Raw genomic sequence first — 22,979 nt, forward strand, 5'->3', positions numbered from 1 at the left:
GAGGGCTCGAGCCCCGCTGACAGGCAAGCTGCTATTTGGTGGAGTCACTTAGCCACACAGAGTCAACCAGAAATGATGGGGCATCTTCGCGTCCCTTTTCTCTCCCAAAGGATTCTGGGAGTGTTGCCGGCGTCAGGACTCCATCGAGGAGAGCGCTTCACTCCGAAAGTAACAAGCAGCGGTGCAGAAGCTCACTCTTTGTCACTGTTCTGTTCAGAGTTTGCTTTCTGCACTGCTGCCGTTCTTCCTTTATCTTTCTCTTCTTCCCGTGGTGGACCTTTCACTCCTCACCCTCCTCTACGTATGTGGAGGGGAACCAGCCCACCTNNNGGGGGGGGGGGGGGGAGAAACGGGAATCAGTATCCACACATAGTCATTTATGCTCTCCCAGCTTCCCACATTAGTGATGTTATACATTGACCAGAATTACTTTTGGCAATCTGAAGTGAAGAGCTGTAGTGACAAAAATAAAAATGTATTTGAAATGCTAATTCTGGGATCAGAATGAATAAGTGAAAATGTGTGATGCTGAGGCCCGATGTTAGGCTTGGAAATTCACAAATGTGTATTAAAAACTCAAAGTTAACAAAAGTGTTTCTAACTATTAGCTATTTAATTGGAGCTTGAGCTAAAACATAAATAATAAAAACAGATTGAGCCTGATTTAAATTTGACACAATGTCATTTTATTCAATTGGATAAGCCAAACAATTTTTGAATAGATTAAATCTTGTGCCAAACTAGACTATTAAAATCCTTATATTAAACTCAGAAGATTTTAGCCGTACATTCCTTAAGTGTTTTTCAATTGGTAAAATCCAGCCTGCTTTTCTCGCCCAGCTGTAGCGATTGTTTTCCTGGTTGAAGGCTCTACGGAGAGTCTAACAGCTCTCGACAGACTCTACATACAGAGGTTAGTTTCCACCGGAGCAGCATCAACACACACATCAGGCTTAGTAAAAGAGAAAAGCTTCTTCATTTACAACAGCTGTTCACAAAAACACTCACGACACAGACACTGAATGCTGCAGCACACACACAAACCAATAAACAAACAAACACAAAGGCGGAATTTGTCACTCAGGCTAACACTCTCCACCAAGCTAAAAACGCAGTGTGAGTAGGAGTCAGTACATATTCCCCGCATCTTGAAACAGGATTTTCTCAACGCTGCATGCCTGATTATGAAGCGCTCTTGGTGTATGCATTTAAGACAAGAGCAGCACATCTACTCTTCAAAGTGATAATGTCGGGAAACACTCATGTTGGAAAGGTGTTCATGACGAGATAAAATAAACAGTCCCTTCCAGGTACCTGTAGACAAGAATACCATCCTCAAAGAACCACTTTAAGCATGAGCTAAAACTGGATGTAAGGCTGTAAATAGTGAATACACCAAATACACATTTTCAAGCTGTTCTGCCTTGACTACATTTCATGAAAAGTAGACATGAATGCAGTGCAGAGCTAGTGCACAACATCTTGTACCTAAAAACATGGGCCTTGTTCAGGGTTTTTAACAAAGTGGTTACCTGCGATTTCATATAAGACCCCAGAAGAAAGAAGATTCTCCTCATTTTGATTGGTGATTGTATCCCATGTTCACATTCCCACTTTAAGGCTGAACCTTACCCGGCCGTTGGCCTCGCCCCTCCACCAGCCGTTGGCTCCCGACTTGGTGTAGATCTTCACCACGTCTCCCTCCTGCAGCGAGAGCTCCCGCGTGTCCCGCGAGCTGAAGTCGTACCGCGCGATCGCCACACCGATCACCTTTGGCGCAAACACTACGAAAGAAACAGAAGACAGTTGGACATTAAAATATGGTAGTTTTTGTTTTAGGTTAAGATGGGTCAAATACATCAGTTTCATCGTCAACACAGGTGCACTACATACAGATACACAAACACATACAGATGGTGAGGGACGACTTTTGTCAATTCACCCAGAAACACCTCTGGCCATCTTTCTTTCTCTCTCTTTCTTATGAAATGTAAAAATATCAGCTAAATTATCTTAATAATGGCAGAAATTCAGCTAATTCATATTGGGTTTACTTTCCAACGTAGCCTAAGTCTTTGACTAAAAGTATATTTGGGCTAAATGACATTACATGACGGCCCCGGAAGGTGTTATTCCATGCTTTTGCCGGTACGAAAATTGGCGAAAAAGCCAGGAGATCTTCCTTCCTCTACACACCATGTAACCGCCAGATGTATTTTTCAGAAAGAGAGATAAAAGAAATGCTGAATGACACTGACTTACATAAACTAATGGAACAGTTCTTATCCTAAGTGCATCATAGTTATATTGTTTCATATTGTTTTGAGGGCTAAAGTTTCACCTGTCACTAGTTTGACGACAGGACTTAATGTACGTTTATAAATGACAGTGTGTTTGTACTACTGCATGTCATTTCATATAAATGACCGAACCACAACAAAAGCGTGGCCCAACGAAGTGCTTGTGTGTTGCACTGCTTTAGTTAAGATGGTCCAGTTGGAGTGCTGACAGCTGTGTGTGTGAGCAGACAGCTGTGTGAGAGGCAGCTGTGGAGAAGGTGAGCTAGTTTCCTCTGCTCCATCCCACCCTTCTGCAGAAACTGTCATGTGAGCAGGACTGGGCTGAGCTGACAGGTGGAAATGGAATGTCAGACCTCCACAACTTGGCCGTGGGGATTGAATATCTAATATAAAGGAGCACTTGTTTGGACACCTCCACCTTTACTTTGACAGACGGAAGCAAACACACAACCAAACTCAACCACATACGCCTCAAACACCACTCCTCTGCCTCACACGCTGATATGTACATGCACACACACACACAGACACACACACACACACACACCAAATAACATGCAATAGTTAAACAGACAGTCCCTATTCTCCTCACAGGATGCCATGTATTGGAGAGAGCTTGTACAGGGAGACAAAGGAAAGTACAACGAGATCGTACGACTCCGGAACGTCGAGACATAAGTGCAATGTAGTGCAGACTTACATAGTCGAAGGATAAGCAGTCGTAAAGTGGAGGAAGATCACCANTGTGAGGGGGGGGGAGGGGGGCAAGGGATGGTAGAAGGAGAGAAAAGCAGAGGAAAAGAAATAAAACATATCTTTTTTAATTCAAACTCTGAGGTATAAAGCATACAGTTTGAAAAAAACAAGATAAAAAGAGCTTTAGCAAGTGGTACGTCATCTCTATATTTCTCTACTTTCCGGTCGCCCTCTGCTTTTGTAACTGTATCCCTCTTCCTGTATTTCCACTGGCAAAGAAGAAAATAAGCTCCAGGCATTGATCTGGTTCCAACAATGTCTGAAAGGTGGCAGCACCCTGCTCTGGGGACAGAACCTCTAACACTAAAGGATCAGGGTTTTAGACTTAGAGATACTTTTTTGGTCCAATTGGTTATGTTGGAATGTCAACATAGCGAGTATGGCGCGAGTACAGTCAAAGGAAAAGGACAGTACAAAGTATAAATAACAAAATGGTTGACTTAATGGATGCAAATTAAGGATTTTGTCCATAAAATGTTAACAAGTATGAATGAAACATCCAAGTCCTGGATTTATTTGTACTATCCAGGCAATGAAAAAGGCATTTCAAATTCCATTAGACAGATGCAAGGAGTCAGAAGAGGATAGGTAATAAGTGGCTCATTAGTATAATGGATGTATTACTGAGTGAGCCTATTGGGACCAGGCCCTGGACCAGAGCCTCTGTATATATTGACTGTAGTCAAACTAAACAAAAAATGGCAAATAGCGATGCGACATGACTACAAAAAAAAAAGAAAAACGACCACAAAGAGAAGCAAAAGAACTACAGTGAGATTCGAAAGTCATAAATAATGCAAAATGAGTGACACAACAAGTGACTACAAAAAGATAAAAAATGACCACAAAGACACACAAAACGACCACAGATGTTTGCTCCAGCACAGGCGTACAATTCAGCCGCTGGGAATTGAAAATGTAATCCCCACAATGGAAGATAAATGCCCAAACTTTATGAAAAATATGCCGCTCCCGACAATACTTCTGAAAAGCTAACTGGCCGGGTTTATTGATATGCTGTAAGGAGAGCAGAGCTCCAGTGGTTTTTAAAATGAATACTAATCAGCACACTGAGAGACAGCTCAGCAACCGCTCATAGTGTCTAGGTACGAGCAATATTAAGAGGGATCAACGTGCACTTCAAATAGCCACCAAAACACCAGCTGCATTTTACATGCCTCATTTTTTGCAGAATCTGATCTGTGGGACACACTGGAATACACAATAAGGGCTGCTTGGCAAATGAAAGAGACTTAGATTCAAGAGCAGTACACACACCAGCAGCCCAGAGTCCACAGTATTTGTCTATGGACACATATTCATTTATATGTTAGGTTTAACATTGTGTTGAGCTGGTTTAGTTAGTGAATTAGTTCAAATCAATCAATCAATCAATCAATCTGTTTTGCCTTTCGAAGCTGTCCAAAAAATAAAGCATAAACATTAATTAGCAGTCTTCCAGCCGTGCTCGAGGAGGATGGAAATCAAAACAAAAGAGTCATTTAGAAGTGAAAGAGAGAAATGAAGTCTGCACACCGGGAGGAGGCTGCCTAGAAGAAGGAGCCCACACCGGAGCAAAACTAATTTGGACTGAAGCTGTCTCTGCTTGTGTCTTGAAGCAGAGTTTGAACAACAGGCTTCTCACAGAACACCCGAACAACTCTGCACAATCTGTTCACATTTCTCCCGCTCGGAACGTGTTCGTCAGCAAGCTGTGACTTTTTTTATTCCTTTTTCCCCATTGCATGCAGCGGCACACAGCGTTCAAATGAAATCTCATCTTGCCACTGATTGCGATAAGACGTACATTTTCCATTTGCCAACTGATGGGCACTGTTGCTTTGCTTGGCTCACACACTGTTTAATACCTTTTCTTCTGGCATGGCTCAACATTTAGCTTGTGAGGGGGNGGGGGGGGGGGGGGGGGATCATGGATGTTTGAGAGGGCAAACAGCACTTCATTGTTCACACCTCTCTTGATGGGTTTTCAAACGAATTCCCACCTGACATTATTAGCCAAGGCGCTAAAAACAGGATAAAAGTGATTCTACACCAATTTATTTTTATGTCTTTTGATTCTTGACTTTCTTTTACTTTTAATTAGTGAAAAAACTGTTTTGTAACAGAAATGTCTGTTCACTCCTGGCACTACTCTGTTTCATGTGTTGCTTCACTTCAAACATCATGTCATTAAAATCTCTTTTCAAAGTCCCACACATCTGTTGCATACAAAACAAACATCTCTCTTATTCAGGCATCTTTTATAACATACATCACCTGACTTCTGAGAGGAGTCAGGTTAGTAAGTGCAATGACAAAGCTGCTCAAATGTGACAGTAAACCACAAGCATAAATAATCATCAATTTGCCCCATTTAATAAAATGTTGGTGACAAGATGATGAGGTGTTGCCAGATGTGTTCATAACAGAACAAACAGAGCATTCTCACAGGAGAGAAATATCATGAATAGCCCACAGATCCACCAGACAGCACAACATCCACAAGGACAACGTTTGCCAAAAACGTCTTGAGACATGTTTGCTAGCAAATTGTAGCCTGTCTGAATTTTAAAGTGTTACTTCACTGAAATTAGAGATGTCCCGATCCGATCACGTGATCGGGGATCGGAGCCGATCATGTGATTTTCAAAAGATCGGAATCGGGAGAAAAAAAATCGGGGATCGGGATTTTTTCTTTTTCTTCTTTTTTTTTTAAATACTTTTTTTTTAAAATGTTATTCAATGTTACAAAACAAAAATGACCATGTTCAAGTCTTAAAGTCATCCTGAGGCCTTAGTTTTGGTTTCAAATTACACAACATCATGTATGTGTTGCTTCTTTGGGGCTTGTTTTCATAGACCTGGTTGCTTATTTCTCTCAAATCTGGCAACAGAGTGGGCAGGGCGCAGTGTCTAATTGTAGCAGTAAGCTAACGAGTACTGAAAGCTTTATTTTGTTTTTATCCAATGCTGCACAACTGAACTGATCCAATGCTGCTGTGAAAGAAAGAAGCTATATCCATGTTGGATAGAATATCCAATTTAAATAAAAAAATAACCTTAAGGGACAACTTGAATGCTTTTTTTCTTTTTTTCCTCTTAATGCATTGCATAAAGATCGGATCGGGAAAAATCGGTATCGGCAAATTGTCAAAATCAAATGATCGGAATCGGATCGGGAGCAAAAAAAGGTGATCGGGACATCCCTAACTGAAATGTAACAATAACTTGATGGTAAGCTACAATTTCAATATCAATAACATTAACTTTGTAGGTAAATTGATTCATGGTTCAATTATCCTTTGTTTTTAGTCAGAAACATGAAATATATTATATAAATGTTTGTTTTTTTGTATTAACCTATGGTATTAACTCATAATGGATGATTATTGATCTACATTCAGTAACACCCACACGGTAGGTAAGACTATAACTCTGATTATAAATGCTTCTGACTATGGTTAGCTCGTTGAAGGGTCTACCCGATTATCTCTCCTTCCTCTGGACGTTTACTGAAGATCACATCGATTTGACTTTCACAGAGTGTTATCAAATCTAATAACATGCTTAGTTGATTCTCCAACCACCCTTTGACAGTTTGGTCAAAAGCGATTAACGTCAAAAGAGTCCAGACTCTTTACCACAAATAGCTACCTAGCACTTTTAAGGCTGTGAAGATGATGCCAATGGAATGGAAGCAGTGTGTGAGAGAAGCTGAAAAGGTGATGGATAAGTAAACAAAACAGGGAGCTGAAGGAGTGATGGGGGGATTCAGAAGAGCCAGTGACAGCAGCATGTTGCAGGTTAAATACAAAAGTATTTACAACAAAAGGAACATGAGTCTTCGTTTTGGAATTTTCAGATTTCAAAGACATGAATCTAGGACATTTCTTCATAATTAAAAATAAGGGAATTGTCACAACATTTCTTGATAAGGAAATGAATCAAGACATGTCTAAATAATTAAACTACATGTTTTAGAGTTGTATTGTTTCTATTCTTAGCTCTACTCACTTTGGCCACTGGAGCGGTTGAGCTGGTGCATAGCAGCGGTCTCCGGTTCCCGGTAAGGGAACTTTAGAGTCGTGTCCAGACTCCTGAAACCTTCTCTCAACGAGTGGTGTTTGTAGTACTCTATCAGCTCCTGGAAACACACACGAACACACATACAGTTAGTCAGCAAATTAATAGATATGCTGGCATTTGACTTTACTGAATGTACATTTTCCCTTGAAAATAAGATAAATTAGCTATGTTAATGTTTTTCAGCTCTCATGACGGAAACGTCCATAACATGTACATGTCAAATAATGAAGAGTCTGCTTGAAAAAATCATGCTACATTATACTGTCTAATGTTATGAAAGCTGATTGAATTAATATACCACTTCATCTGACAGACATTTAGATGTTCTTTCTATTCTATAAAATGCAGTGAAATTATGTTAGGGAATTATTAAAAAGTATTTTTTCCAAACATTACACTCCAAAATGTATGAACAAATCTCGGGTTCAGAGAACACATCGCTGATTTGAAGGAAACCTTCCCAATATGCTCTTGACTTATCTATAATGCTGGAGCCCTGGGGCCGGTATAAACACGTCTCTAATCATGGCTATTTTTGTGCACACTGCAAAAATAAAATTCAGGTTTTGACAAGTCATTAAGCGAACATGATGATTTATTTATGAATTGCAGTGGTGGAATTAAAAATAAAAGAGGCTGAAAGACTCACCAATATGCTCTTGAACTTCTTGTTCTCTGCAATATAGAAGCAGAAGTCCTTGGTCAGGATCTTTATGTGCTTCACGTCGCTGTTGTACCTGTGGGCCATTGAATAAGTTATGAGTCTAATTTCCGTCTCTGATCACAGCCATCGATCGGTGGCTGGCCCCTGGCCCCTGTGGAGCAGGGCCGTCGCTGCAGGGTCCCAAAGGTCTGTGACACGTGAATGATGGCTATTTAGGAGAAAATGTGCACATGTGTGTTTCTGCTCCCACACACCCACACGCTTGTGTAACAGGGTGGCTGATGGGGCTTGTGGTCAGGGTGGGCAGAACTCTGTCTGACATTCACAGTCCTTACTCAGCTGATAAAGGGACTAATGCAGCAGTTAGCTTGTTCCCAATTATCACATTTATAATAATATATGGGATTTTTATTGCGCTTTTCATAATGCTCAAAGATGCTTAAATGTAACCTTTTAAAAATATACTCAAACTTATGTGCATTTCATTTCTTAAAAAAAATACATGGTATTGTAATAAAGTGATAGAAATGTGCATACTGAGATGCCTGCCCAACATTTAAGGAACAATTCAATACCAATCTGATATCTGTCTGTTAAATCTGAATCTACAGCCAGCTGCTGATTAGCCTAGCTTAGCTAAATGAGTGGTGATGGGGCCTTGTTATAAACTGTATAAGTGCTTGACTGTTTTTATACCTTTTGAGAAAGTGTTTCTTGTGTGCTGTGCAAAATACATAATTTGACATATTCAATTGTTGCACTCTTTGAAACAAACAAAATACCTTTAGACAAAGTCAAGCTAGCTTTTGCCTGCTGTTTGCATTGCTAAGCTAAATTAAGCTAACCGTGTTCTGGCTTTAAATGGTGGACATAACATGAGTGCTAACAATGTTACTCTCTTCAATTCAGCATATTCATGTTGATTCCCACAACGTATAACATGTCCTTGATCTATAACACAACACTCTGAAATGTAACACACCATGGCTTACAAAATCTCAAACTAGTTTTCAATGGCAAAACTACATTTTATGTAATAAATACAATGCAACTTCCAAGGTCTGATTTCAAGATTTAATTTTTCTTTCAAGATTTAAAAAGCTATAAAAACACTCATGTGCATGGCAGGAACTATCCAGGAAGCAACCTTTACTGTATGCCTTGGAAATACAGTAAGTTAAAATGCTAGATCTTAATCTGAACAGAACGGGGGTCTCTTAGCTCTTTGGACACATCATAAAAAATTCTCTGCCAGCTCTACTCCGAGAAACCGAGATGGCCATTTCCATTTGTGGCTATTGCTTTTTGAAAGTCGTTCCCACAACGGAGGCTTCTCTTTCCACTCTGCTTCTGTCTTTCACAGGGACGTTTTAATAACCTTGAACAGTCTTACAGCTGTTCAGACAACCCTTCTGTGTGCACACGAGCAATTAAGACTTCAGCGCACGAGAACTTGAAGGGAACTGAAAGCGATACTTTCCAGGGAAGAAAAGGATGCCAAAAGAAGTTGAATGAATTTAAAGGAATGTCTCCGTAGCCCATGGAGAGGAGTGCTGGTGTGCTTTCACTGCCTACAATTTACACTGAGATGAGATACAATGGTAGAGTCACTTAGCATCCCAACCTTCTGAAATGTGCTGGGTTAATTTATCACTACCAAGATTTTAATAACAAACAAATATGATTGTTTTAGTGGGTTGGGAGCTCAAACCATGATAAATACTTTTACATGTGCCTTTATCTGCTCAGGTTCACACACATCATTGTGGTTAACCACAGTCTCAAAGCACATTCACTCAAATCTTGTTGTAAAGCCAGGAGGTCATTAATGTGGTTTGGCTTAAGTCTAGTAGCCGCAGACATGCAGAACAAACATGTTAAAGTGAACTCATAAAATCTAAGGACTGTTGAAAGCTGGACCCAGGACGAGCCTTTAATTATCACTCAATAAAATGTAACATGTCAAATATTCATTCTGTTGTCACCACATACACAATTTTACTAATAAAGTAGTGCTCTTTAAATGTAATCTGTGATTGATGATACAAATGTATTATTTTCTATCATAATAAATCAATGAAACCCATCAATCCAGGTGTAATCAGAGCATATGATGTTTCTTAATTGACTTTATAGAAATATGAGACTTACTTTATACTGATGGCGTACTCTGTGAATTCTCTGCTGCGATGGCGGACCAAGTAGGTGCTGTTGACCCTGTGAAGGAGTTCTGTTCCTGCCTGAAGCCGCTCCATGGGCCCTGCAAACCTGCAACGCAACAGCCAAAAGAAAACAATGAAATCGCTGTCTACATATCATTCACCTTTGAGAGCTTTCAGACTGCAGCTGTTTTGTGAACATACCAAGCTTGAGACGAGTAATCGACAGGCTTCGGGACCTGTAGCAAAAAGAAGAAGTGGAGATGTGTTGTTATTTTCAATAACTCGCACTCATCCAAGCTCAATAAAAGCACACCACTGCAGTAAAGTACTTGGCGCCAGGTCTACAAAATGTTTTCATGCTGATGTTTTGCTCTTATATAATACAGGTGCTTTAACAACCCCAATAAAAAATCGTAATGCGCTCCTTATCTTTATAAAAGTGTAGACATGGTGATTTGTTATCTAGATTTTAGCTCATATCCTGAAGCAGCTGGAAATAGTGTGAATTTCATTTTTTCAAATGCAACATGAAAATCCAGGAGATTTATGAAAGGAGGAACAAAAACAAGCAATAAGTCAGTGAAGACAAAACACGCCATTATTTCTCCCTCTCAGTTTTTCAGTTAAGTTTGCACAATATAAAGTATTGCTTTATCCTTCTAGGACATTGCTCTTGTTCTTATTGATAAAGTGAATTAGACAGTAACCCACTTTTATCTCATAAGACAACACAAGATCCTTGTGCTCAGAACATGAAAGCCAATGGGCTGTTTTTCTTCTCATGCCAGGTTAAATACCTTACCTCGCCCCACAAATCCCAACCATCCTCTCGCCACCGCACTACAAGGAAATACATGTAGCAAACACAAGTTTCTACAACAGTCCCTCATGTAGTTCTAGAAGGAAATGCTGCTTACACATGGGCAAGGCTTCACAGCGTCGCTTGGAAAGAAGCCAACCTCTTTCGTCGCCAGGATTTTGCCCTGAAACCACAGAGATAATTGCGTTACGTACATCTGGCTGACTCCGTCTCCATTATTCAGAAACAATTAGCTTGCAACACAGAGCAGTGTAAATGTACAGCCTAGTTAACTATTGTGGAAATAATGGCTGACAGGAAGAAGGAAAGAGGAGGGTTCCTTATTCCTCCCATGGTGATGACTCGTTTTACTGCCTTGATTTATAAACACCGGGGAGAACTCAGTCTGTATAAATAGGGAGGCTGTAGTGGGTTTCCTCTGACGCTGTGGTTAATGAAGCTGCTTTTGTCCTGTGCACCGACACAACATTTGATTCGTATGTGACAAACATCCAGTCATGGATACCATAGCTGTAAGAATGTGATGCTTAAAAGTCAAGCAAATTAAGAATGTGTGCATATGCATTCTGCTGCTATCTGGCAGATGCACAATAACCTGCAGCATGCAACCACTTTGCATGGTCTCAAATCACTTTTTATATACAATACATGAGTAAGGATATTGAATGCAATGCAAACTTTAGATGTGTAAATAAGCATGATGTAAGATGTTTTTGTTTTTATCTCCTTGCATAATTCGAGTTGTGCATGTCATAAACCACACCTGCAAATTGCAGGAGTGTCCTGCATTAATCTTAATCTAAATCAATTTTTTATGATATGGTTTAAAAATTATCACCACTCAGCCCTCGCTGCTATTTGTGCCAATCTCTTTCTGTTTTATTATTGAGAATTTGTAATACATCTTACATTTTCATTTAGAAATGCTATTTTAATTTACATGACACTCTCCCAATGTTAAGTCTAAGGGCTGAGTCGTTTTTGTAAGGACTTTATGTATTTGTAGCCAGTTGTACTCTCAAGACATTTTATTTTTAACATGTGTTTATGTATGTACTGTGTAGTTTGCAGATCTGTAACCACAGAAACAGCTGGAGCACTAATATGCGGTACGCAAGCTGCCTGTTTAACTGTCAGACTTAATAATGTCATGTTTTTTGGGATTCTACAGGTTATAAAGGAGACATAGGCTTCACCCAGGGGTGTGTTTTCAGACAAAGCCACTTCCAGCTCAGCCCTTTTTTACTGGTTTTGTGGTTGTCTCCTGTCACATCCCTTCTAACTCGGCACATTTTATCAGTCTATGCTGCCTCCTTGCTAACAGTGTGATAATGATTAGAGCTGGTCACACTGACAGAGTAAACAGATGGTTGCTGCTGAATGAAATGAAATTACAGTGATCGATTTTATATTTCCACGCATCCCAAGATGAAGCGAAACGATTATGGTCTGCTGCCTATGAAGGTGATGGATATTGATTTTTTTCTTTAGCTGCCTCTAGTTAAGCGTTTATGCAGGGTTAATTGAAATCTGTTTTGTATTAAGTACTATGAGATTTGTTGGTTTCCTCATTACATGTCTGATTATAATACAATAGTACAGTAGTTAATGTCAATACAATGCCCTTTTCAGGCCTCAGTTAAAATCCCAATTTTATCATTATGACCGCTTTGATTCTGCCTCTGAAACACACACTTAGACACTTCTACACAAAAACGCATCTCATTTCCAGTGTGGCTCAGTTTAACTTCCTCGTAATAAGTGCTCTGCTGTGTGTGTAATTGTCTGCGGGTGTTAACATGTAAAAACTGCAAAACACAGCCGGAATGCTACAGTATTCACCGTTATAAAATGTCCTAAATGAACGTATCTTTAATTTACAAGACACATTAATGACACATTTTGAAAGAGCGGACCATACCAGATGTGAGTTATAGCAAAATATGACTTACTGGTTCCCCTTGTTACAGAATATGATGGTGTTGACAGTAGGAACAAGTTACGATGTATATACAGCAGGTCAGTTTTTTTGTGTTGTTAAATATGTGATTAATTGATCGTGTGAACACTGACCTGCCACCATGGGCTATGGAGGTCGGCGCAGATTAATTCGATGATGTCACCCGTCTGGATGCTGAGTGCCGGACCAGATGTTGGGCTCGGCACCCCAAAGTAGTTCCTGATCACCAGCATCTTGGGCAAACCTGCAGGAAAGATGCAGTCAGTTTCTGCATACTGTTTGCAAAAGCAAACAAATCTGCCTCCCCTAAAAATGTATTTACCAAATCAAACAAAAAACATTCTATTTTAAATAGAAAATGTGTTTACAATGGTTGTTTTATCTTGTGAACTAATTAAATGTCTTAAAGGTGGTAATAGTTTTATACGGAATACTATTTTTTTTATGATCTTATGAATATCTTGAAATAAGGTGAATTTAGTATAACTAAAAGCCAACATTTGAATTAACAAACTATTTTCGTGTGATGACAGTTTAAGTAAATGTCCTTTTTATAAAACGACCTGTATATATCTGAGTAGAGGAGGACAAATGTAAGTCTCTTCACTTTGAATGCCTGGCTGCATGAGACCATATATACCTGTGTGAATATGCAACAATGACCTCAGGCCAAAAAGGGCATGTTTGCTATTCTCAAAGTGTGTCTTTGCTCTACTAAACTATTCATGGCCCCATTAAAGGTGGTAATGAGAGGGAGTATACATATGTACACACACACACAAACACACCCCTTGTCACCAGTGCACTGCCCTTGCAAATCATTTGGACCCATTATCATATTACTGATAAGCAACAGTGCACCGTGATGCATGGCTGGTTATCAGGCTCACAGATAAAAGATAAGCAAGAGTGAGTGGACGCTGTTTACTGCAGGACAATGTATTGAGAATTGGGGAAGATGTATCAAATACATTTTTCTCCATCACGGGTATGTGACAAAAACTTGTTGAATTCATGTATTTAGTTGTTACCATTTCTATCCATTCAAGCTGCATCACTTTTCCTCACCAGCTATATATACTAGTGCAAATACTAAATGAAGCACTCGAGCTGTTATAGATCACATAGTAAGGGTTTGCACTGGCACTTAAAGAAGTGCTTTTTAATAATGCTGAAGTTGTTTGTTGAAATAACCTCAGTCAGCACTATTTGATTTAGTAAAATGGTCAACTTTGATCCTATTATTCACTGAGAAATCACTGAAACATGTCAGTTAAAAAACACCCTCCTATGTTAAACAAATCAACAGTTCATATTTCACATGCTTAATTAAATGCAGTGTTTTGCGATAGTGTTGTGCAGGAATACAATACGAGAAAAAAAAAATTCAAGTGAGAGCATGAAGGAAAGACCGGAGCAAATAAAAGAGACGTCAACAACATTGTATTGAAAGCTAATACATCTATATCAGGCTTTCAGGGTCTGTTCCAGAGCAGCAGCACTGGGGCTGGCAGCATGACATGAATAGGACTTCTAAAGACACAGGGCCGTGGAAAATTGAGTCTTGGGGGCTGAATTGCATTCCTATCCACACAAGGACAAGCAAAGTGTTAGCGCACCTTTGAAAACAGACAAAGAGAGCAGCGTCGAAATATTATGAAATGCCGAGGGCCAGGGCAATCAAACGCCTATTGATTTTAATGCGTCTTCAGTCAGAAATGATTTTCTGCAGCATAATGGATGGAGGGGTGGAAAAATGAGTGTTGAAGCCAGGTTTATGAGAGATTAAAGGCCCTCTGTGAGGTGGAAACACACACACACACACACACACACACACACACACACACACACACACATATGTGCACGCACAGCTCAAAGGATGCTGCATGTTATTCACATTCTACTGGAGGAAGATAGAGAAACAGGAAGCCGCAGGAGGGAGGCATAACATAACAATAGCTATATTTACTGTACACACTTGCTATTTTGTGCATTCTATTTTTGGTTTTATTTAACTTAAACTGTTTACACGAGCATTTCGCACTCAGATTGAGTCTCAGCTGCAATGATAAAATGAGGAAGTAGCCACGGGCTCCCTTCCTCCCGCTGAGCCTGGTTACCTCTGATACCAGGAAAAACAATTATATGACACCATGCCAGTAGCAATTCATGCAAAACTGTTGCCAGGTTGCTGACACACAACCTGATAGAAGGAAGTATTGCATTTCTACTGGTTGATTGTATTTCTACTGGTTCAGCGTGTTTCCACTGTATGTGTGGGTAGTGAAACCCAAAAAGGGAACAAGTGTTTGCACAACCATGGTTAATACGGAATCTAATTACCAGAAGAACAAGAGAAGGATTTGATAGCAATTGTGTGCCTCTCTCTATATCATTATAATAAAAATGTCTTTGTGTTTTGGGTTTATTATTTCAAATACGCTATGTGAAAAAGTCACCTTTGGCATTTTAACTATTTACTTACATCTTTTACACTTAACAATTAATCAGAAAAATAAGCATCAGATTAATCTAAAATTAAATTAAAGGTTTGCAGCCATAAAAGGGGTAATATCTTAAACTAAGATCATTTTAAATAAAGCTGTCCGAAGTGAGAGCCATCCAGGAAAAATGTAATCATTTTTATGAGGTAAATTGATGTTTTCAGAGATGATATCAGCGGAAACTTGCAGCATGCTGATATTTCGTATGAGCACATCAATAGTGGCCTGGCATACATTTCAAAATCTGGATTGGTTTTCTGTCTGTGCACATAAACACTGTCAGTGGACCAAGAGAAAGCTGAGTGTGAGGTGGATTGATATATGGTGTAGTGTTGTGTTCTGGATTCTCACCTGGATCTCTATCTTTGCTCTGAAAAAATACACAAAGAAAGTTACACACTGAGACAGGAACACAAGGACATTCAGACTGAAAAGTTGTTTTTTTCTACTGATCACAGGTCCAGTCTTCATTCTCTCCACACATAAATCACAAGCATGGTGAAAGTATATTCAAACATCTCACTTCATCCAAAGTCAGTGCAACATTCATCCCATCATACCACCTACTGAATCAATTATTAGCTACACTCAGTGAGTTGAATATGTTCAGACACACAGCCTAATGCTACCAATACCTCCATCTACTGATGCACACACAGAATTCATATTTCAACCCAGTCTACTATCTACTCTATACAGGCCACATGAGGCAGTTCTGATATACTTACATATATCTATTTACATATTTAAACCCAAACCACATGCACTGAAGCCACAGGCAAAGAACTGTGTTGCAGCTGAAATATTTCAAAGCTGTGTAGTTCTTCGGGAAAATCCGGATATATTTCATATGATTACTTTTTGATATTTTGGTGATGGTCTAGCTGGCATGTAGCTGTACTTATAAATAAATAGTACTTATGCTTTCCCATCAAGAATGACAGTAAAACATGCTGTATTCATGTGCATGTTTGTGTATTGCAACAAGTTTTTGCGATATAAAATTTGTGTTGAGCATTATTTGTGCACAATCTTAATAAAAAGTACACAAAAATGCACCCCAGTTTTGTGTTTTCGTTGATGATATTGGATCATTGTTGGCTAGAACTGCATTGTGCATGTTAGATTTGCATGCATAATTGTTGTAAGCCTACTCTAATTTCATGCCCGAGCATTGTAGCAGAAAAGCCCACTTTTTATTTAAAAAAACCGCAGAGGCAACTCAGGGTAAATCTGCAAAAATATCTTGTGTCAGGAAGGCTGCAGCGAGTAAAGTCAATTGGAGTCTCCTTGGCAAATAGCTGCAGGAGAGAGCAGTCTTCAAAGTGCAGCAGAGCTTTGGAGAGGAGGCGAACGGCAGACAGACACTACACACACACAGCAGCAGCTCACCTGAGTTCTGACGGAGCCGGGATCTGAAAGAAGTTTGAGAACAGGCATAGTGAATGACGGGTTAGCAGGTGCACGCAAACACTTGCACATACTCGTCGGTACAAGGCAACACTCCCTCATTAGTGGAGGAGGTGGACGCTCGTGTCTGACCGGGGTTCGCTTGTTTTGCTGCGCTGCCACTACCTGACAGCCAGGATAGAGGAGGTAACGAGGCAGTGGGGTGGAGAGGAGGGGGGGGGGGAAGACCTGAGGTTTTTGCTCCACCAGTTTCTTTCATTGGCTCCCTGAGGGACAGGTTACACCCCCTGTACACACACAGACGCACACCTTTGCACACACACACACACGCATAAGAGTATTCCTGTACAAACAGCGCAGTTGCATAAACACACAAATACCTTCACACTTACACACACACTCTAGCAGGCAGAAAGCCACAAATGTATGCACTTTACATGCACTGCCTAAACACACGCACGCACGCACACACACACACACACACACACACACACACACACACACACACACACACACACACACACACACACACACACACACACACACCTCTCGGTAGGCCTGTTGTTCCTTTTGTGAACCTTGACCTGTTACGCAAACACCTCACAGCTGATAACAGAGATAAATTGAAGTAAACAATGGCTTATCTATGACACACACACACACACACACACACACACACACACACACACACACACACACACACACACACACACACACACACCTGTCTACTGTGTTGCTATGATTGTGTGCTTGTGCAGCCCTGCATGTGTATTATATCTGTACACACTGACATTAAGTCGGCTTTCTGAGCATTTGAGTGAAAAAGTTAATTATTTTTGGTCAAATGGACATCAGACAAAGTTGCTGCAAAAAAAAAATCTTGCTATTTTTGTACTTTTAGGACTTCTTAAAGTTATTTTCCTTTACTATGCTGCTAAAGCACTGGTCCTCCTTGGCCTTGCACATTTCCCTGCACCAGCAGAGGGTGGGTCCTGAGTGGAGTAATGAGAGGGGGAATTCAAACCGACACCCCAGTCTTCACCGGCTCTCTGCCCGCCGGTGTTGCCCAGATCTACTCAGGTACCCAGCGTGCCCAGGTGGGCCTGGCCGCGGCGTTATTGCCTCTGCGACCTGCTAGCAGCGTGACAGATGCCGGGGCCAAACGGAGCTGGCAGCTTGCCAAGGGGAATACGGACAAACATGACATTGTGACATGCGGGGTTGTAACAGTAAAACCTGCTCGCTTTAAAAAACATTGTGCAGTGTTTTAGAGCCACTAGAACACAAGCATGCACTTTTAAGAACTGAAAGAGTTTTCACAAACAAAAAGTGTGAATCTAGTTTTTTGTCTTCATGCATTCTCTCACACATTTGCCGAGGACATGCTAAGCTGGTTTCTGAAGGCCTTCCTTTCATTCCACATGTACTGAAGTTTTCCCGCTATTTCTCTCAGAGCTGTCAGGGCTTCTGCTCAGGGAGCTGAGTGACAGATGCACAACAGGGGCATAATAAAAAAGTCAGGAGTTTCATAAAACTCCTCAGTAAAACTACTACTAAGCTGTGGGGAGCGGTGCATGATACACAGTGACATTGCCTTTAAGGTGCTCTGAAGTGTCAAAACCACCCAGCGAAGCGAGGGAGCTGTTGAACGAATATCTGCAATATTGATCTACAACTCGATGACCTTGGTTGGTGGAAATAAAGGCACCTAAAACTTCTTGTTTATTAAGAGCAACCCTAATACCCACAATTCCACTTTTCAGAACATATCTCTGTAGCTATTTTTCACAACTAACCAGTAATACGTATTTTAACAGGTTGTATATGTCCTCTGTCAATATGGTTTTATTACAACATTAAAAGTGCATTTATGTTCAGAGTAATTCAAGTGCTGTCATTTTGTTCTTGATAAAATGTTACCTGATGAATAATCACACTCTAGATGTTCCTGATATGAGGTTGTGCAATAAAGTGATAGAGTTGTATTTGCATGTGTGAAGCAGGAGTGTGTTACCTGTTTTTCCACAGCTGCCAAAGCGGCCCAGGCATTCTTTATGGGCACCTAAACCGCACTTGGAGCACAGGTAGCCCTGGTTAAAGATGCCCCTGCAGACAGACGAACAGGAAAAGTCATCACTTTAATTGCTCCAGGCTGTTCTACCTCAGTAGCACTCGGACATCAGCCAGAAGTTTTAAAAAATCAAACATTGAAACAGGTGTGGTAAGGGAAGCTCTCTCCAATGACTTTCACTTTAAACTATAAAAAAGATCAACAACATGCATCAGCTCATACTTGAAAGAAGATACTGACACTTTTTGTGTAAATGATATGTGCACACACAAGCAGCAGTGTTATGTTTTCATTCACAGGCTTTAAAGGGGCCCTATTCTGCTCATTTTCAGGTTCATATTAGTATTTTGTGTCTCTTCTGTGACATGTTTACATGCTTTAATGTTCAAAAAGCTCTTTATTTGTCTCTCCTGTGCACCTCTTTTCACCCTCTGTCTGAAACCAGAGCCCAGTGTGCTCTGATTGGTTAGCTCTGTTGTGATTGGTCAACCACTTGAGATGTCCCGCTCATTAGATTATCACGTACAATATGTTGGATCTCAAGCCAATAGAAGCGTGAGTGTAACATAACATAGTGTGAAGTTTCATGCAGGGGGGTTAGGGTGAAATAATTTAAAAGGAAATATGTTTAAGACTTTCCTTTCAAATGTAAACTTCTACAAGGTTCCTGGGTATCATGTTTTCTTATTGTCCTTCCAATCACCTCAGCAGATCATGTGCTCTTGTATTTCTTATCATACTGAGTACTAGTATAGTACACAAGATGTCTGATATGAGCTGTTGCTTTTATAAAATAATATCTAACACATCTTAAAATCAAATAATCGCACTTGGCTTGATAGATTATGATTCATGAAGTCATTCGATATTTGATACCTGTTAGATAAGAGGTTACAATTCTATTGTCAAGTTAATACATTGTTAATTAAAAGGCACTTCAAACAAAGGCACAATAGGTCCAATGAATCCTTGTAACACTTCAAATAAAAGACACGTGGCACTTCACATGCCGATTGAGACCTTCCCTGCATTATTCTTGTTTTTTCTTCACACTCTATCCTCAGTAAATGTTGGTGAATTCAGTGTGTGGCTCTCAATAGTCGCAGTGCAATAATCCTGTCCCCTACCCATCCATTGCCTTGAGGAAGTGCTGGAGTGTGACAGACACTTCTCTACCGGTAGGTGAAACCGCTCAATCGTTCTCGCTGTGAGACCGTGGACGCGGACCTCTGGGTGCCGATACCATTCAGCGAATTCAAAGGAAACTTCGCGCAACTAAGGCACATGTGCAGAGGAAGAGAGGAGAATAAGGAAAGTGACGAATAGATTGTAAGGCTGCACAGGAGAGGAAGAGGAGGTGGAGGTCTTTCAAAGGAATCCTGAGAGACAGAAGGGAAGGGGTCTCGTCCCCGGTCTTTACGTTTGACGATAGCTTTGAAGGAGTTATGGGCTGCTTCCAATGTTTGTGTTTGTGCATGTGTGTGAATAACAACTGGCCTCTTACCTCAGCAGCATGTGGCAAGAGTTGCAGGAGGTGATCCTTTCAAAGGTGTGCATGTTGAACTCGTGGAGGTTGTTTGTGGCGTTCTCTGGGCGAATGTTGGATCTAAACGAGACATAACACACAACAAACATTAGGTATTGATTGGTTACGATCTAAGATTGTATTTGCTGAAGAATATTCCAATTAAGTAGGTTATTATGTTAGATGTTTTGTATTAACGCTTATTTAGAATTCTCATAAATATGTACGTATCCTATGCCGGACAACCTAGCATCTACACTCTATAAAATACATGTTTGTGCATATCTGTATTTAGACCTATAGGTCCTACGCATGTGTGTTTGTAATGTTAATCTTAAAACAAAACACCCAATTTAATTTCAGCAAGTCATCGGATGTATTCTATTTATTGCGTGTGGCACGTTTGGATTAAAGAAACACAGTAAAACTAGTGCTAAAGATAATGTCTTACAAATGATCTCATTTTAATAAATTGTTACTTTTTGACGCAATTTTCTTGAATTATTGGAAATGTTTGGATCACACATGTCAGAGAAAATCCTACACAGCCACCACTGGACTCTCAATCTACAAATCTTCTAAAACGAATAATTTTCGATTAGTTTTATAATGGATAGCAGCAACAGAAGAGTTTTGTGAATAGTTTTGATGTATTAATGGAGTCACACTATTGTGCACCTTGCTGTATTTGCATTCTCAAAGTTTTTATATATATATATATATACGTATATATATATAGGCTACCACTTTTCAGACTGACTTCCAGAAAAATTACCTTGCATGAAGTTGAAGTTTAGTTGAGATAAATTGTATGACAGTATCTCATGATAATTTTCCCCAAAAATGCTCTTGTTTATGAATTGAGGTTTCTTCCACTGACACCGGGATTTGAGAGTGATGTGTCGAGAAGAGTTGCATTCACAATGTCAAAAGATCCAGGGGAAAAACAATAAACAAAGCTTTCAAAAGACTAAATGCAATGTTTCTTCCGTTCACCAAAATGGCAAGAGTTGGAATGTCTTAAACGCACCACTGAGTTTAAATGTAGTCTCTGCTCATAACTGTCTTACCATGATGATACAGTACTAAGACTTGCAGAATGAAATAAGAGCATATTGGATGACATTTGGGGTTAATAATTATAACCAGCATTTCAAACTCTGACACTATTGCACTGAACCTACCGACACTGTAGCAGGAGTCCCAGATTAACCCAATGAATGAAGGAAAACACGTTTCTGTGTTTGTTACTTCATTTTTATTACCAACTGTTTTGTTCTTTGATGAAAATGTGAATATTAAAGGAAACAAAACCCCGCAAAAAGGGCCACTTATAATTGCAGGAAACACTGATACTCTTCTTTGAAGTGGGAAGGAGAGAATTGCAAATAGACAGGCAAGGTCTTCCTGACGTGAATATAGAAGTATTCTTGGCCCCTTGGGATATGGATGAATTGATGTGTGTGTGAGAAAGGAAAGACAAAAAGAGTTTGCCTGTAGCACAATTTCATGTTTGTTTCCAATTGAAGAGGTCTTTCTTTTAGTTTTTCTCATTGTTATAATAGATAGACATGATGACACAAGCTTTATATGCACAGGTGCTACTTGTCAACTCAAAATTAACATGTTTTGGGAAGATTGGTAAAAACGTTGTCAAAGAAGAAAGAGAGACCTTCAGGGTGTCATCTCCTCTGTACTGAGACGTATCCATATTGAACGGAAGATTGTTATCAACTAGACATTTTATATTGCTGACAAGAAAGAGGGTCAATTTCATCAAATAATAACACCTAAATATATTGGATAGTGTGCTATAGGATAAACATTGTGACTCACTTTTCTTGACTTTCAGAGTATGACCGCCTTCTTCTAGTTTCACTCTTTCTGAAGCGTTTAAAGATGTACGATGCAACTTTGTCGGACCGCTGAGAGTTAGCCGCGTTAGCCGAGGTTTGAAGGACTTTAAAACCCAGAAATATAATATGACTTCATTTTCAGTCTTCTTCTGACTTTCAAGGATGGGGTGCTCACTCACGGCTGTTTAAAAACCAGTTTCTACTTTCGGTATTTGTCTACCGAACATTTGTCATGCAGTAAACAGGCGGGAGAGAAAACAACCGTTCACAGATCAGCTGTTGAGCATCGCTGTGGGAGAGTGTGATCGTCTGGCAACGCCTTTCTATTCTCGCAGCTCGTTAATTTAGCTCCAAAAGTTAATCAACCAAAGCAGCTGTTTTCACATCACACCACATCTTCCCAATCCTCTTCCATCAGGCCTGTTGCTTTCTTTAGCCACTTAAAAATGATATTTCACAGATCTTTTTTCTTTCTCAGTTGTTAACTAAACTGATGCTAATGGCAATGTATTCCAGCATCTAGCAACAGGTATCTTATGCCTAGCTGACAGAAATGCAGAAAAAGCGGGGGGATGGTGATTTATCACTGGGTTTAAAACATGTGTTATTATTGTCATCCATGTGAAATATAATGCATAGGATGTGTTTTTCTCTAATGAGTGATTTTAAAGAAAAGTCTGTTACTTTGCAATAAAATACTCTTGCCTGCATTCCCAATAACAACACTATCTTTTATGACACACTGTCTGGTGAACTCACACATCCTCAAACCTCACACCTTCAGTTTGTTAAATAGGCTTTCTGTTCAAATGCAGTCTTTGAGGCCGAACCTGTGTAACCCTGACAACACACCGCCATGACATCA

At 39.9% G+C, this 22,979-nt stretch overlaps 1 protein-coding gene across 1 annotated transcript in view; it reads right to left on the reverse strand.

The window, feature by feature from the left end:
* Positions 1-6: 6 nt before the first annotated feature.
* Positions 7-22,979, reverse strand: part of vav3 (vav guanine nucleotide exchange factor 3) — an 83,674-nt gene continuing 60,701 nt past the window's right edge. The window contains exons 16-27 of the mRNA XM_010783164.1: positions 20,238-20,339; positions 18,677-18,768; positions 16,645-16,667; positions 15,604-15,622; positions 12,862-12,992; positions 10,886-10,951; positions 10,170-10,204; positions 9,958-10,074; positions 7,792-7,879; positions 7,071-7,200; positions 1,633-1,784; positions 7-325 (exon numbers count right to left, since the gene is read on the reverse strand). Of these exons, the coding sequence (XP_010781466.1) occupies positions 281-325; positions 1,633-1,784; positions 7,071-7,200; positions 7,792-7,879; positions 9,958-10,074; positions 10,170-10,204; positions 10,886-10,951; positions 12,862-12,992; positions 15,604-15,622; positions 16,645-16,667; positions 18,677-18,768; positions 20,238-20,339 (1,000 nt within the window). The 3' untranslated portion in view covers positions 7-280. The remainder of the gene's footprint in view (positions 326-1,632; positions 1,785-7,070; positions 7,201-7,791; positions 7,880-9,957; positions 10,075-10,169; positions 10,205-10,885; positions 10,952-12,861; positions 12,993-15,603; positions 15,623-16,644; positions 16,668-18,676; positions 18,769-20,237; positions 20,340-22,979) is intronic.

Source organism: Notothenia coriiceps, unplaced genomic scaffold (assembly GCF_000735185.1).
Source record: "Notothenia coriiceps isolate Sejong01 unplaced genomic scaffold, NC01 NC01_scaffold00024822, whole genome shotgun sequence".
Taxonomy (NCBI): Eukaryota; Metazoa; Chordata; class Actinopteri; order Perciformes; family Nototheniidae; genus Notothenia; species Notothenia coriiceps.